At 38.7% G+C, this 16497-nt stretch overlaps 1 protein-coding gene across 1 annotated transcript in view; it reads left to right on the top strand.

Moving 5' to 3' along the window:
- Nucleotides 1–16497, top strand: part of KCNH5 (potassium voltage-gated channel subfamily H member 5) — a 152178-nt gene that overhangs the window by 86801 nt on the left and 48880 nt on the right. Inside the window, exon 8 of the mRNA XM_009903690.2 lies at nt 15524–15723. Within this exon, the coding sequence (XP_009901992.1) occupies nt 15524–15723 (200 nt within the window). The remainder of the gene's footprint in view (nt 1–15523; nt 15724–16497) is intronic.

Here is a 16497-nt window from a genome sequence, read left to right as displayed (position 1 = left end):
AGATGTTTTCTGTGAGTCTGTGCATCTTAGTCCAAAGCTGAGTTGTGGAGCTCCAAGACAAGGGCAGAATAGAGAAACCAGGCAGAGCGTTGTCCTTTATCAGCCTGGAGTATTTGTTATCCCTAGTAACACTAGTAAGAGCCATATGGCAGAAGCTGTCAAGGCTAGTTATGGTTAATTCAATGAAACAAGTCCCTTTGATGAAAGTTTGCCATTTATCAGCTGGACTAACAGTGCTTCACGTGATAAAAGTGTGCGATGCTACAGCAGAGCACTAAAGCTGTGGGATCTTGGCCACTATTAGCAGAAGGAGAAAACTTCATGAAAAAAATACTTAGCTCTATTATTATACATTAAAAAAAACAAAACAAACAACCAAAACTACTTGCAATTGTTAGATCATTGATTTTTTTTTTAATGGATGTGTGTGGAGCTGGGGAGTGGGTGAATGCAAGATGTTATGTATAAATTCTTCATAAAGATCCAGGATTTTACAAGTATGAAGTGATTTCTTACTGTCTCAGGGCAACTAGCTCTACCCAGAGGAGCATCTCAGCAACTGGGTTAAATAATTAGGAATAACATTGAGTAAAATGAAATAAAACAGGTGGGAGGCAGCTAAGCTTCTAAGCAAAATAAAAAAAATGTACTGTATGACTTCTGGAAGACTTCAGCAGAGACTGAAAGGAGATGTGGAGGAGAGGAAGAAATGAAGGGAGTTAATGAGATTGTGGGGAGAAAATGTGGTAGAAGCTTATTCTGATAATATGGGAAGTATTTAGAAAACCCTTCAGTTCTGTTGAAAATGACATATTTTGAAGAAAAGAATGAATACACACATTTAAAACAAAAAACGGTTTTACTTCCCAACTAATATGCCCTTGTTTTCAAGACAACAGAAAAGATCTCTCTTACTTATACACTAGAAAGACACTGGAGAAAAATCATTCCATGTGTTTTCTGCTGGAAAGGTTTCATTTATTAAAAAAAAAAAAAAAAAAAAGGTAAAAAAAGTAGAGCATGGTGTAAAAACAAGACATTGGGTTTATACTTTCACTTTACAAGATCTCCTGCAACAAGAAATTCAGATTAAAAAAAAACCAACCCAGAAGGTGTTACTTTCTCTCATTTTTTTTTTGCTAAATTTTACCCTGTTTCACTGGGGGAAAAAAAAAAAAAGGCAGCTAAATAATAAAATAGACAATAGTAATTTGAAAAAAGCCAGAACATGCCTCAATTTTGTAAAATTTAATTCTGCATTTTCCACTGAGAAACAGAACAGGGACAATTGACGAAAATGGAACAAAATTGAGCAATTTTCTTTGTAAAATGTATGTACAAGTGGCAAATATGGGGTGTCTGTGATATTATTATTATTATTCCTATGACTACTTCTACTATGAATAGGTATGAAGAAAATAGTTTTCCAAAGACCTTTTGCCCTACCTTTGGGAAATTTTTCATACAGATTCTCAAAGGAAAAGATAAATATACCTGTTTATTGCTGACCCTAAAACTCACTAACATCAGTAGCTATTTCCCATTGACCTGAGTGAATTATGGATCATAACCTCTGGGAAAAATTAGTTCAGATTAATATAATTAGGAACCCAAGCCGGTTAGCTTGCAAACTTGGTTCAAAGTATTTTTATTTAGGTTAGGTAAATGTGTTTTAATGTTATGCATACCAATAGGTACTTGCAGAAATAAAGAGTTGCGTAAAATGAGAAATATGTGATTGTTTCTCCCAAACTATCAGTGGAGGAGATGAAGAGGCTCTGCTCCATAGATAATAAATCTGAATGCCTAAAAAGATTAAAGGAAATATTTGCAATTTGATCAAACAAACTGGGGGGGATAAAATGAATTCCATCGGGACTGAGTTTGCAAAACTGAATAAAAAATGTAAAGAAATAGCTTTGCCAAGTCAACTACAATTAATAGTTCACTATAAAATTAATATACTATATTGCAGAGGCTTGGGAACAAGCAAGCTGGAAGGCCTGAAAAGACATGCTAATAAATGGGTTGTTGAATTTAATTTTCATTGGGTTTGAGGACTTGCTCCTGCAAGTCTCATTACAGTGTCATCTTCACAGAAGCAGTTGATGGCAGGAACAAGCAAATGTGAATGATACCTGCAGGTATTAGTTGTCCTAGCTGGTTTAGATCATTGATGCAGAGGCACCAAAGCCCTGCAAATAGTGACTCCCCATTCCACATACAATCCCTATTCAGTGTATAATTTCAGATGCCATTCCCCCTAATAAAGGGAATTAATGGAGTTCATGCCCAGTTACTAGTGACTCTAACAGACATGAAGAATCTTCAGTGGCTTCTCAGATTGGCAAAATAAGTGGTAGGAGAGACCCTGCACTAATTCTATCACATGCTATCAGCATATGAACAAAAACATTGAATACATCAAGGTCACTTAACCTTTTGCGTTTGCAGCTGATCTCACTGTTGCTTACATAAAGACAATAGCTGGGCAGTGTCATTAATGGCACACACAATGGTGTGACACTGGCACTGCCAAACTGAAGGGTTAAACATATTATACAAATTAATGCTTGCTTTTACTGTTAAAGAGTTAATGCTCAAGAGAGATCCCATAACGAAGTGTTGGGTCACATCTTGATATTTTTATTTTGTCACATCCCTCATTTATTTTCACTGGACTGTTAGGGTTGCTTTAGTCACTCTTGGATAAAATCCAAGAAAGAACAGCTTTGCCTGCAGTTGCCATGCTCTGGGAAACAGCCAATCTTGCTTGTAGTAGAGAGATGATAAAATCTTCCCAATTACTGGGACCTAAGCTGTGATACTAGCATAAAGTGAAAAAAATTAAGAAACAATTTCATTTTGCCCAGAGATTTATTTTTTTTTTATTCTTTACTTCACAGTTGTACCTAAGTACAGCTTTTCTCCCCTGTGCTGCAGGTCTTTTCTTCTGCTTAATCCTGAAATTAGGGTTTCTGCTTGATACATCAATCTCACCACAGAAGTGACCATGAAAAAGACAGATGAAATTCAGTGTCAGTGCATGCAAATTAATACACATAGGCAAAAAATAGCTAGTTATGCCTATACAATAATGGTCTCTAAATTAGCAGTTACCACTTAGAAAAGACATCTGACTGTTACTGCAGATAGTTCCATGAAAATAGTGCAGTACTCAGAACCAGCCAAAAAAAGGCAAACAGGATTTCTAGGCAAGTAATTGAAATGAATATCATTGCACCACATTGTACTGTACTTTTCTACAAGAAGATTTTGCAAGATTAAAAAGGATGTCTGAAAGGTGACAAGAATGAGGCATGGAATTACTTTCTCAGGCAAAGACTCTTCATGACAGAAAACACAGTGGAGCACAGCTTAGAGACCTCAAGTGGTATGCAGGAGGTGAAGAGGAGCAATTACTTTCTCAGAAGGGGAGCTGGGGGTGGCCAATATAAAGACTGAGACAGTCAGAGCTGCAGAACAGTGTGACAAAATACTTTGTTTTATAATGTTTTTATTGAGAAAAAGCAGAAATGGGTTTGCAGGAAAGACTTAGATTCTCTTGGTGGAGATGTTAGGTCGGTGGTTAATGCTGTGGTCTGGATACAGTGGGCAGTTTAGTTAGGAATTCTCCAGTTTGTAGAAATCTGTAGTGTGGAGATGCCCTGTGCCTCCTCTTTCTTGTACTCTTATCATGAGTATCTGGAAGGGGCTGCAGAGAGAGGAAGGTTTTTGACTTAGATGGGCAATTAGTGTGATACTTCATATCACTGTGATACTTCTGTCACTGCGCACATCTCTGTGGGCTGTGCATCTTCAGGGCTTTGTCTGGAGGTTTACAGCAAGGACACCATCCTCCCAAAGAGAGTAATTCATTGAAGCATCCAAGAACAGAATAAGTGGATTTTAGTGAAAGAGGACATTTAAAATTGCCATGAAACAGCTACAAAAAAAGTCAAAGGGAAGTGATAAAATGCACTCAATTATTCTCCTCGGATACTCTCCAGACGTCAATGTAATTTCATCGACTTCAGTGAAATTAGTGTTAATGTAGGAATGGAAATGCAGCAAATCTAATTCCAGCATCTCCTTCCTGGAATAGTGAGCAAGAAAACAGAGGTAATCAGATAGAAACAAGTGCTGATCAGAAGTTGTACAGGGAGGAGGAGAGCTCCAGGAGCTGCTGCCAGGAAATAGAGAGACCTTTTCAGTCTCACACAAGAGTTCAGCAATATGTGCACAGAGACTGAAATGAAAAGCCAGATTTTTTTGTTTGTTTGCTTGATTTAGTTTGCCAATGTTTATGATCTTATGTTTTTCTGTTGAATATTCTCAAACCTCTTCTACCAGGACATTGACAATGGCTTGTTGTATTTCCAGTAATGTTTTTGGTTTTGGTATTATGGAGAGCTGTGGGACTGGAGGAAAGAGGTGTGGAGGTAATGGGCTTGATACAGTGTTTAGACAGCTCTTGTTTAATTTGAAAACGGATCACTGTGTAACCTTTGAAGTGCTGATGTCCAGTTCTGTGTATATGTTGCTGCCTGGTGTTCTGATCCTCTGATAGGCAATGCAAAACTACATTTAGGTTGTTGCCTTCCATTGCTCTTCAGCAGAACAATTTATGGCACTTGCAAAGTGTAGAGAGCATCCTGGGACCATAGATGTTCTCTCAAGTGCTGTAAGCACTACCCAAATATACTGGGATCGAAATAAATGTTTTTAAGATGAAACTACTGCTCAGCACATTCACACTAATATCTTTGCACAGACTCCTCTCCACTGGTGAAAAGTGGCTTCATAGCAAAGGTAAGTGACAGCAAGATGACAGACTTGTGATTGAAACATAGTACCACCAATGCATCAGGGCTGGGAGGGTGGGTGTACTTTGAATATATGAAGGGTTCATCAATAATGTTGAATGCTAAATTAAGAGGCCAACTTTTTCCCTCCCCCATCTTACTGGAAGGATACAGTACAGAATACATTTGATTTTACAGAGTATAGGAGTGGGAAACGTGCTTAGTTTTGCAGTTAGGTTTCACTTGGTTATTGACTGTTTTACAAGACAACCACTGAGGAAGCTCTGAAGAAGCTGTCAGGCTCAGTGACAGCTCAGCATCTGCCACAGCTAAATCAATACTGTGATGAAGGACAGGTTCCCAAAGTGGATAATCAAAGCAGAATAAAGTTAATTCACCTTGAAAGCCTGAAAATACTAGTGTGAAATTTTTTGGACAAAACCAGCATTATTTAAGCGAAACATGAGACGTGCTGAGGTCTGATCCAGAGCAGCAATTTGCCCCAGCAGTGCCTTTAGGGCGAGTGGGGATCAGGCTTTGCACAAGATGTGCTCAAAATGCTCTAATAAAATGGAAACCTGGTGCTAATAAATCTGGCAATTTGGCTGGCCCTGGTAGCTTAGCAGTGTGCCTAGGAACTTGTGGTTTGGTTTGTGGAATGTATCTGATTACAATATAAATGTGGGGGTGTATATGAAAGTAATAAATTTAGATTGGGCATCAGGAAAAATTCTTCACCAAAAGGGATGTCATGCCCTGGAACAAGCTGCCCAGGAAAGTGGTAGAGTCACCATCTCTGGAGGTATTTGTAGATGTGGTGCTGGGGAACATGGTTAAGTGGTGGACTTGGTAGTGTCCAAATACTTCAAGGAAGGCAATTTTTTTTTTTTTTTAAGATAGACTACCAACATCACATAGAGGATTTTTGTATAGAAAATTTTGCCTGGCTCTGTCCAAAGATGCTGAGTTTATAGCACTGAGAATTACATGGAAGGTGCTTCTGTGAATGACTTAGATGGGTTAAAAAAACCCAGTATAATATAGTGAAGCCAGTTTTGTGGCCATTTTACAGAGTAGAATTATTCTGAAAAGAAGATGCAAACATCATATCCAAATTGGAAGCTTTAAATATTAATTATTAAAGTACTTAATGTTGTTCCTCAAAATATCCTGTAGTTACATACAAAAATCTATCTTTGGAGATCAAGCTGATGAATTAAAATCCAGAAAGAAGGAACTGCTGAATAGGAGTAGCATTCCTTTATCTGCCTCCAATCGCACTAATACTTTCAGGCAGGTATTATCTAAGCAGGCAGTGTTATGCTAACAGGTGTTCAGCACACCTTTCCTGGCTATTTGGGTCTTGTGCTTTATAGCTGGGATAATTTGTCTGATGGTTGCAAATCCACTCCTGTTAATTGTGCTGAGATAAAATTGAATGATTAGTTAAATGAATAAAGAAAGTCAGATTTGAAAGAAGTAGGAAGAATGGGCAAATTAAAAGACTGAAAGGGAAATCAGCAGCTCATTCATATTCTATGTTCACCTTTACACTTCAATACAGATGTACCTGTGTGTACACAGATATATGTATTTTTGAGTATCTAAACCACACAAACATGTATATTTAGATAGTAAAAGCTTTTATGTTGGCATCTGCAGGAAAAAAAATAATAATGTAGGAGCAGAGAAGTAGGAAAACCTTCGAGTACCATCTAGAACTTTGAAGGGGTCTTCAGAAATTGCTATTATATTATATTATAACAAGACAGGCAGTTTAGATGGTATTCCTCAGTGAGCAAATTATGTTCTGTCATCCTGCCTCCAGCAATATTGCTGTCTTGGGTTCATCTTAATGTGACAAGAACTCAGTGTCCCACTAAAATATTCACTTAAAAATATTAAACAAAACCAACCAAACAAGCACACACACACAAAAACCCCTTTGCAGCTCAAATCCAGCAACAGTCAGGTGGTTTCACATGGCAATACTGACAGCTGCCAACTTTGCATGGAGAGCTTTTTTTCTGGAGATGATCCCTTTGCTTCATGTGCTTTCACTCAACAGTGCTGGAGACCCTTTGTGTCCTGTGCTTGTTACTGGTGACAGTGCCGATGTGGTGAGGCACAGTGAGAAAGGTGCATGGGATGGCTTTGATTCACAAGTGTCAGTGTTTGCAAACAATGACAGTGAAGACAGCACTTTGGGTTTGTTGTTTTTTTGGGGGGGTTTTGGTGTGTTGTGTTGTGGTGGTTTTTTTTTTTTTTTTTTTTTTTTTTTAACGGAGAAAGGAATGAGAAAGATTTGTGTGTCAGGCAGATGATTGTTTGACAGACAGAATTCAGCTATTTCTTGTCTTTCTTCCCCCCCCCCTTTTTTTTTTTGTTTTTTTTCTGAAATACTGGAGAGACCTGCATGGAAATGAGGCAATGTTAATGATAATATTCAAAAAGGAGAAGAACATAAATATGGGATGGATCAAAGTGCTAGGAGCAAGGGGTTGCTGGTATTCATAGTGACCACAATTCTTAGGAATTTTGGTCATCCACTGCCTCTTTGCTTTCCTTTTGTACCCACTGCAATTCCTTTAGGAAAGTGATTTTGTTGTAACTGACATTTAACATTGCACAGGACTTTATGCAGGGTGTGAAATACTTGTGCCATTTGGTAATAAGGTGATGGATCTCTGAAGAAAAAGGAACAACGAAGCATTAGTATCAGAAATGATTGAGTTAAACCCAACTTCCACCGTGTATCAAATATGTAGAAGAAGCCTCAACTCTCAGCCTCTTTCTTGCAGAGCTTTTAGAGAAAAGGTTTGCAGAATGAGGGCCACTACAGTACAAGACATGGATTTTTTTTTTTCAAGCAAAGTGAGGTTTGGCACTCAGTTAACACAGGGTCAGGCTATTTGCCCTGCTGCTTGTTGTGGTGAAATTGCAGCCATTTTTCAGGCTGTGCCTTCCATATGATGCTTGACACCCTTGAATAACATGAGGAGGGAGAAGCAGATCCTAGCAGACCCAAGACATTCAAAGCTTTCCATTTGAATGTAAATGCATGAAAGTGCGTCCAAATGCGATGAGGATACCACTGAACATGTTCAGGGCTGTATTTCTGATGGCTACAAACATTTCTTAGGTGAATGATCAGAGTAATGTATTAGCATGGGATGGCTGTAGTAGGAAGTGTTGAGCACAGAATCATAGAATTGTGAGGGTTAGAAGGGCCCCCAAGGATCATCTAGTTCCAACCCCCTGCCATGGGCAGGGGCACCCTTCACTAGATCAGGTTGCCCAGAGCTACATCCAGCCTGCCATAAACACATCCAGGGATGGGGCTTCCACCACCTCCCTGGGCAGCCTGTTCCAGTGTCTCACCACCCTTGTCATGAAAAACTTCTTCCTAACGTCTGATCTAAATCTCCCCTCCTCTAGCTTGGATCCATTTCCCCTAGTGCTGTCACTACCCAACACCCTAAAAAGTCTTTCACCAGCTTTCTTGTAGGCCCCCTTCAGTTGCTGGAAGGTCACAATAAGGTCTCCTGAGAGCCTTCTCTTCTCCAACCTGAACAATCCCAACTCTCTTAGTCTGTCTCCATAGGAGTGCTGCTCCAGCCCCCTGATCATCCTTGTGGCCATTCTCTGGACACATTCCAGTACATCCAGATCCTTCTTGTAATAGGGGTTCCAGAACTGGACACAATACTCCAGGTGGGGTCTCACCAGAGTGGTTTAGAGGGGGAAAATCACCTCTCTCAACCTGCTGGCCACACTTCTCTTAATGCAGCCTAAGATATGGCTGGCTTTCTGGGATGTAAGTGTACACTGGCATCTCATACTGAGCTTCTCATCCACCAGTACCCCAGCAGGGAAGATGTGTGTGAATTCAAACTGCTTGGCATCTGCGTTGTCTGACCCAGGCAGTGCTCAGCTTCTCATCCTCAGAGGGGACAATGTGTAACTTTGTTCCCTGTGCTGCCGCATAGCCCTAGACAACTTCAACTCATGCCCATCACTTTCTCAGGGTTAGAAGCCAAACGCATTAATATCTATGCACAAGACTAGCCTTAATTTAAGACTGTGTTTTGCAATACCAATTCAGCCAGCCTTGGATTGCAACTGTATGCAAAAATATAGCTGTTCAGCTCATCGCATTTGTATGCTGGAGAGGCATTGGACCTTTAAAGTAAATATTTTCTGTTAGCTAAGTGCTCTCATGAAAAAAGGCTCCCAGTTTCACCATTTAAAAATTAGCAACTGTAGAAGTGCAGTTGAATGCCCTTATTTTATAAGAATTTATGCATGAATTATGGAAAATGCCCAACTGCATCCAAAGCAGCTGTTCCACTCTGCTGCGCAGTGTACCCTATAAAGGTTAGAGCAGCAAGCGTGAGTTCCTGCAGTTTACTACTCATAATCTTAATTACACAATTATTTAGTCATCAAACCAGTATCTCATCAATGTTAACAGGGATGTTACAGACCTGTCTTTATTATCATTAGCCTATTTATTTAGAGTTTGCATTGCTATAGTAGAGGAAGGTGTTAAGTCAGGAATGTCAGCTGCACCCATGGAGCCACCATGCATGGATGGCTACTGCATTGGCAATATGGCGTAGGAGAAGGGTGGTCTTCGGATAGCTTTGGAACACCTATGTTTGGTCTCTGACTTAGAAAAGATTGTAAACATCTTGTAACTGAGGAGAGAAACTTGGCAGAATTTGGTTGGCTGTGTTAGAATATCATTTTGTTATTTTAACCTATTGTATGCCTTAATTACACGCACACCAGTAGAAAATAACCAGTTAAGATGTGACACGTGTGCCTTCTGATAGAGTATGTAACTTCACTGTGTAACATAATAAATGTCTTCTTCTGCTAACATCTTGGTCTGGAAACTGTGCTCTAGGGCACTCAAACATCTACACCCATATTACAACAATATGGGACGTACATGTGGGTGCAGGCACTACGTGTAGAGCATATAGGCCATGGTGGTGATGGAATAAGACTGGCCATGGTATGCATTCATTTAAACACAGTATCACAGTAACTAAGGTTGGAAGAGACCCCAAGGATCATCAAGTCCAACCTGTAACACAATTGCATCCAGATTCTCCCTGTTTTAAGCTGTCAGATGATTTTGGTGAGAAGTTTAGAGGTGAAGTTCACTGACTTTTTCCCATTGGTTTCCATTGCAAAGTGGGTGTAACAATGCATTGTTGGAGCTTATGGGAGGATAAGTGTATCGGATTATGTGACATAGGATAGTACAGTGATATGACTGCAGGGGTAATTGGACAAAAGAGGGGTGGTTTTTTGCTGTTGTTTGGTTGGTTGGTTTTCCTTTGGATACTTCTGGAAGTGGACACTGCAGTGGCTTTTCCAGATGTCACTCTGAGTAGTGCCTGCAAAAGTTCTGCAGTATAATCAAATGTATTAAGGTGAGGTGGAAAGAAATAACAAAAACCTGCTCAGCTTTTAAAATAATATACCAGATATCTGGGCACTGGGCTTATATCTAATTAGTTCTAGCAACAATATATGTTGAAATTTGTGTTGGGACTCTCCTGAGTGATGTAGCTTCAATAATTTTAATCTAGTAATCTTACAAGAATATCTTAATTCCAGAAATTCTTTGAAGGAGTTTCAGCTAGGCTCAGGATGCAAAAATGAATATCAATATTTTCCAGGATTGAGACCTCATTTTTATTATTTACAATTACAATTTGGAGGCATAGTGTATATGCTTAGATTAATAATACTCTAAGATATAGCTGACCATAGGGAAAATTACATCTCTCAGTCAAACCTTCAGTTCTTAAGGACAGATGTTCCTGTCTGGACATGTTTAGCAAACAGTCCGGACAATATGAGATCTGAAATGCATTGGGATAATTTAGGCAACTGTGTCATTTGTTTTTAAACAGACAAGAAGATTTGTGTAACATTATTGCTAAATCGTTCAAAAATGTTTTATGTATGTACAAATGTAATGGCACACATTTTGTATACAAAATGTACAGCACTTGGTACCTTGAATATAATTTTAGGGGCATTTTTCAATGCTAAGGGGTAAAAATAGAAATTAAAATAACAATTGAACCACCTACATCACTTTTAGGACTGAGAAAATGTGTTTCTACATTATAACAAATTGATCTCTATGGAATCTAAAGAAGAGTATTTCAGATTTATACTCATAGGATAACTAAGTAATGAGTGTTGCATGACTGTAGGAGCATAACATGGAGCATCTGAAGAAATATATGTCATTAAAGAGAAGGTGAATAGATGCAGTTTGACTGAACTAGTCATTTCAAGAAATTGGCTAATTTTACCTTCAACCTCTATAGCATCATCTCCTATTTCTTGTGAACAGACTAAATTAAAACTAGTGAACTATATGCTGATGAATACCTTTAGAGATTTCTTTAGAGATTGTTTAAATCCTTTTCCTGTCAAGAGAAGATGAGCACCGTATTTCCTTCAGAACCTTTTGCAGATGATCTTTACTACCGGTTCTGCCTGCCAAAAATAATGAAAAGACAGCAAAAGTGAAATACCCTCAGCAGGACTCTTCTGCCTATGTTTATTAAAGATGAGAGGTAAGGGTCACACCTGGCACTTCAACAACTGCTCATTAAATAAGGATCCTCTGAGAAAATTTTGTTTACTAATTACAGGCACTGAGTAATGGATGAAAAGCCTTAAACATTTAAAGGCTGAGAAAGGCAACAGCAGTTCCCCTTCCATCTATGCTGGATGGTCATCAGCATGTCCACATGTGCCTGCACATCTGCATCTGTGTACAGTGGGATCTCCTATGTGCTCCACAGGCAGTTGGCTTCCTGAGCTGAGACATCTCTTGCCAACTGATTTGCTGATCCAGCTCACCTCTTTGTGCTGTGCCATCTCTGTCGTATTTACAGTTAAAGCAATTGCTTCAGCTTAAATTTGGATGGGGAAGGTAACATTTATTTTTTAAAGCAGGTTAATCTCCTTTCATTACAGCCTCCCATGCAGAGGACCATTTCCCAGTAGAGGAGTGTTACAACAGGTGTAACAATTGCCATGCAAATTTTATTGATGTATTTATTGTTTTCTTACTAGCACAAACTTGTTTTGTTGCATTCCAAGACTTGCAAAATAACAAATACTGGCTTTTTAAAAATTACTCCCTTTTCTAGGTATTGTGTAGAGAACAAGAATGGAGGGCTGATATACAGAGAAGTTGATTTTCCATGATAAATTATGAAAAATGTGCTCTCCCAAATAAAACCAGCAAACCCAGTTCCAACAGCTACCAGTGCTGGCATAGGGAAGCACCACAAGTGAAGAAAAGCTTAGATCTTCACAGCTTCAAAGCTAAAGCTGTGCCTCAAAGCAGGTTCCCTTTAAATGCTTTCTAAAGGCCTCCCCCTGTGCAGTAACCTGTATGAGAAGTGCAGTATTTAGATGAACTCAACAATGTGTCTTTACCATTTTCAACAGGAGGCAAAGAAAGGCTTTAATTTCCAGCAGAGGGATAATATTGATTTTTTCTGTGCAGACTCTATAGCTCATGAATTCTGACTTAGCAAGATTTTGCAGGTTTGGTTCAATGATTTATTCTGTCCTTAATTTCTTGTACAGACATACTCTGTTTAAGCACAACTTTGCAGGACCTTATATTAGAAGACAGAATTTATCTTCTGGCTGTAAATTTTCTGCAAATTGTCCCTACTAAAGAGTTTGTTTATTTGTTTGGGTGGTTGTTGTGGGTTTTTTGTGTGGCAGATGCTTCAGACAAGCTGTTTTCACCATGGCATTCTTAGCTGTTTCTAACCTGGCAGGTGTCAGAGTTGAATTTCCTTTTCCCCAGCTTTACAGGGCACCATGTCATGTTTTCAGCCTTCCTTCTTTGTAGGTTTGTGTGGCCAGCTAGTTTTTGTGTCATAATTGCATATTCAGTCTAGCTGTAGTTACAGGCTTGTAGAAATTTTATTCATGCAGAAAAACAGTGTTTGGGGGAGCTTTATGGCTTTTCTTCACATTTGTAGTCACATAATCTACAAGTGTAGCTAACATCAGAAAGCAAGAGATGCTGTTCATTCACCTATGTGATGAACTGATTTCATGATAAATCAGCAGCTGTTCTTCAGAAGGATGAAGGATGTTGCACTTAAGAAGTGACACTCCAAGTTTGTTGTACTACAGAAGACTAAAAGAGCAGAGAAAGCTGAAGAAAAGAAGAAAGAAAAAAGTCAGGTGACATTCATCTATCCTGGCTTTTGGTTTTGGTAATCTGTATGCTCTCATACACTGCACTTTGCATGAGTTTATATATATATATATATATATATATATATATATATATATAAATGGATACAGGGGTGCAGAAACTTTCAGTAACTGACAGATACAATACAACAATCAGTAAAGCCAGGAAAAAACCCTGCTCTTACAAAGAGATTTCTTTCTGGACATCACACAGAGTATTAGTCTGCTGTGATTTCTAAAACTGAACCCTTATGTTCACCTTTGCTACACATTGTGTGACCTTATTTGATATCACTTCTGTGTTGAGATGAAAATTCCCCAGGACTTTGCAAATACAATGAACAAGAAGATCACCATGTTATTTTTAGGTGGATGTAGTAAAAAACACTGTGAGGAATAAATTTTTTGTGTTAGGTATCAGGAAAGCACCATGTTTCTTTAAAAATAGCACCACTCAAATAGGGGTGATGAACAATAGTTAATTTGCAATTAAATAAAGAGACTTTTCTGGAATGATTTAGAAATGGAGGGAAGACATTATGCACTGAGAGACAGAAGGCATTTTGTCCTTCCACAGTGGGTTATTTATTGCTGTTTTTAGGCTGCAGATGCTTTTCAAAAAAGCAATATGGAAATGCATAGCTGAATTCTGCTATAAAGAACCTCCAAGCAAAGATTATTAAAAATGACAGGCACATTTCTGAATATTTGATAATGTCAAGAGCAGAAGCAGTGCTGCACATTGGTGTTATGAGATATCAGAACAATTCTCTTTTCTGCAAAATCTGTAATGCCTAATGGAACAATGGCATTTTGGGCTTGCTTGCAAGGGTGGTTACATTTGGAATTCAGTAAGGCACCTTAAATTTGCTTGATTTAAAGCATCTTTCAAGCCGCCATGACTCAAGATAGCACTAGTGGAGATATGCATTTAAGTTTTTGTTTAAATATTTTGCTGAATGTAGGCTTCAGAAATTAACTGTTCTCCAACAATAGGGTTTACTGCATTAGATTTGTAACAGTATACTGAGGCTGATGCCATTTCAGTTGAAAAGGCTTACTTAAACCACAATTTTTTCAAATATGCCATGCCTTTCTTTGGTGTTACACAGCTCAGCTGACTAAGCTGACAGGAACAGTGACATGTTTGGAAAGGTGAGAATCAAACCAAAAGAGAATGGTTGAAGTAGTGCTTCCTACTGCACCATGTCCTCGTCCTGCCTTAGTAATGCGTGCTCCGAAATAGGACTTCCTGTTGTTTGCTAATCCAATTTTTCTCTCTTTGGAATCATTAGTGACTGGCGTTTAGAATTGACATGACATAGCCAAGTTATCTGGTGGGGCTGGTTGTGAAGTTGGGCTGATTCTTTCATGTGCACACCTTGGTCATTGACACAGAACCTCCTTTGTGTAGATATCTCACTGCCAGGCTTCCCAGGTTGCTTTCTTTTTAATTTCATTTCTTTTCTTTTGTTTTGGGCCTGAGGCTATCCTCTACTTGTAGCACATGCTAGCTGAGCTGATCTTACAAGAGATCCACGTGATTCTTTGGGTAGCGCCTTTAAGGTTTAGTTTGGATTAGTATGGAGTTAAAATGCACTATTTAAAAGTAAATCCATGTGTCAACATGTGTTGAGCTGAATCTGCTGTTGATATTCAATACCATACTGCTGTCCTACCAGTTTCAAAGTGAGAGTGCTGACCAGAGCAAACTATTATATGGGGCTTGAAGTTCAGATTGTAACATGAGCTGCTTCCTATTCCAATTGCTGGTTTTGGTTTCTGGGTTTGGCATACTGATTTCTTTTCTTTTTTCATTCCACTGGGCTGGCTGTGGGTCAATGTGGGGAGGGAGATCAGTTGCTGGTTTCTACATTTTGCTGTGTATTTTTCTGCAAACAGGTTGAGGTAATTGTGCACAGTATTAACTCATTTTCCAGTAGAGCTCTTTAGCTCAACCCAGAGTTTGGTTTTGGGGTTTTTTGTGGGTTTGGAGTTTTTTATTTGGTTGTTTTTGGGGTGGGTTTTTTTCTTTGTTTGTGGGTTTTGTGGTTTGGGGTTTTTTTTTGTTGGTTTGTTGGTTTTGTGTGTGTGTGTTTGGTTTTTTTGGGGGGAGTTTTTGGTTGGTTTGCGGTGGTGGTAGGGTGTTTTTCTGTTTGTTTGTTTGTTTTTTGGGTATAATTTTCCCTCACTTCTGTGTTGGGAAAGAGCAGGCTGTGTTAACCCAGCACAGTCTGTATTTGTAAATTAATGCACACCAAGTGACTGTGTGACCTGAATGAGTGAATCCAATAAATAACTCTGTACTTTTATGTGTACATTAAGAGAACCTTTACATTGATGTATTTGCAGTGATTTGTAACCATACATAAAATTGTTTGAATATTTGAATTATGAGTAGCATTTATTGGAGTATACATATTTAATTTTAATTATCTTTGTGGTTTTTTCAGCACTTCTTTATGCAACTATTTTTGGGAACGTCACCACCATTTTCCAGCAAATGTATGCCAACACCAACCGGTACCATGAGATGCTGAACAATGTGAGGGATTTCCTAAAGTTATATCAAGTCCCAAAAGGCCTTAGTGAAAGAGTCATGGATTATATTGTCTCAACGTGGTCCATGTCTAAAGGAATTGACACAGAGAAGGTATGAGTACATGAGGTCACGATCTAGATAGCAAGAATTCATGTCCACTATGTACTTAGAAACAGGACTATATAACTCACTAACCAATTCTTAACTGCATGCTACTCCATTGTTGTTTATATGTTGGATCAAAACCTCGATGTTTTAAAGGACTGTTGTGATACTTTGGAAACATGCCTTTATTTTTTCATTATGGTAAATGTTTTCTGTGTCTCCTTTGCCTAAATATTAAATAATGTTAATGTACTTAACTATTGAAATCAATAGAAAATTGGTCTTCATATTAGCCCAAGAACATAATTTAGTGTCTAACCTACATCATTGTTATTCTGAAAACTATTGGCGTCTGTGAGTTGCAATGAAATGAGTTGATTGGCTTGGATCTTCTGCTATGTCCAGGACGTTGACATATCCATCATCATAATTAGTATAGGATTTAATAGCAGTAGAGATTGATCGCCCCGAGCTAAAATCTCTCGGCTAGAACTTATGGCTTTTGTATCTCCCTTAAGGGATATGCAGAAGGTGTGACATGACTGGCAGCAATGTAGGGCGGAAGTACTACAGGACTTTAGTCCTCTGAAAGGACTGGACATTTAGGTTTCTTCAAAAGCTGATTTAAGGAGAAGGTCATCTATGGAGAGTGATTCATCTTCCAGGACAGACCAAGTGAATTGTCCTGAGGCCTTGATTTCTCTGTGATATGTGCAGTGAGTGGATATTTTAGAGAACTGAAGTCATATGGGAGGATTTCCACCCGCAATACTTTGAGCA

This window comes from Dryobates pubescens, chromosome 5, assembly GCF_014839835.1.
Source record: "Dryobates pubescens isolate bDryPub1 chromosome 5, bDryPub1.pri, whole genome shotgun sequence".
In the NCBI taxonomy this organism is placed as follows: Eukaryota; Metazoa; Chordata; class Aves; order Piciformes; family Picidae; genus Dryobates; species Dryobates pubescens.
The sequence above is the reverse complement of the archived record's forward strand: the minus strand, read 5'-3'. Positions and strand labels throughout refer to the sequence as shown.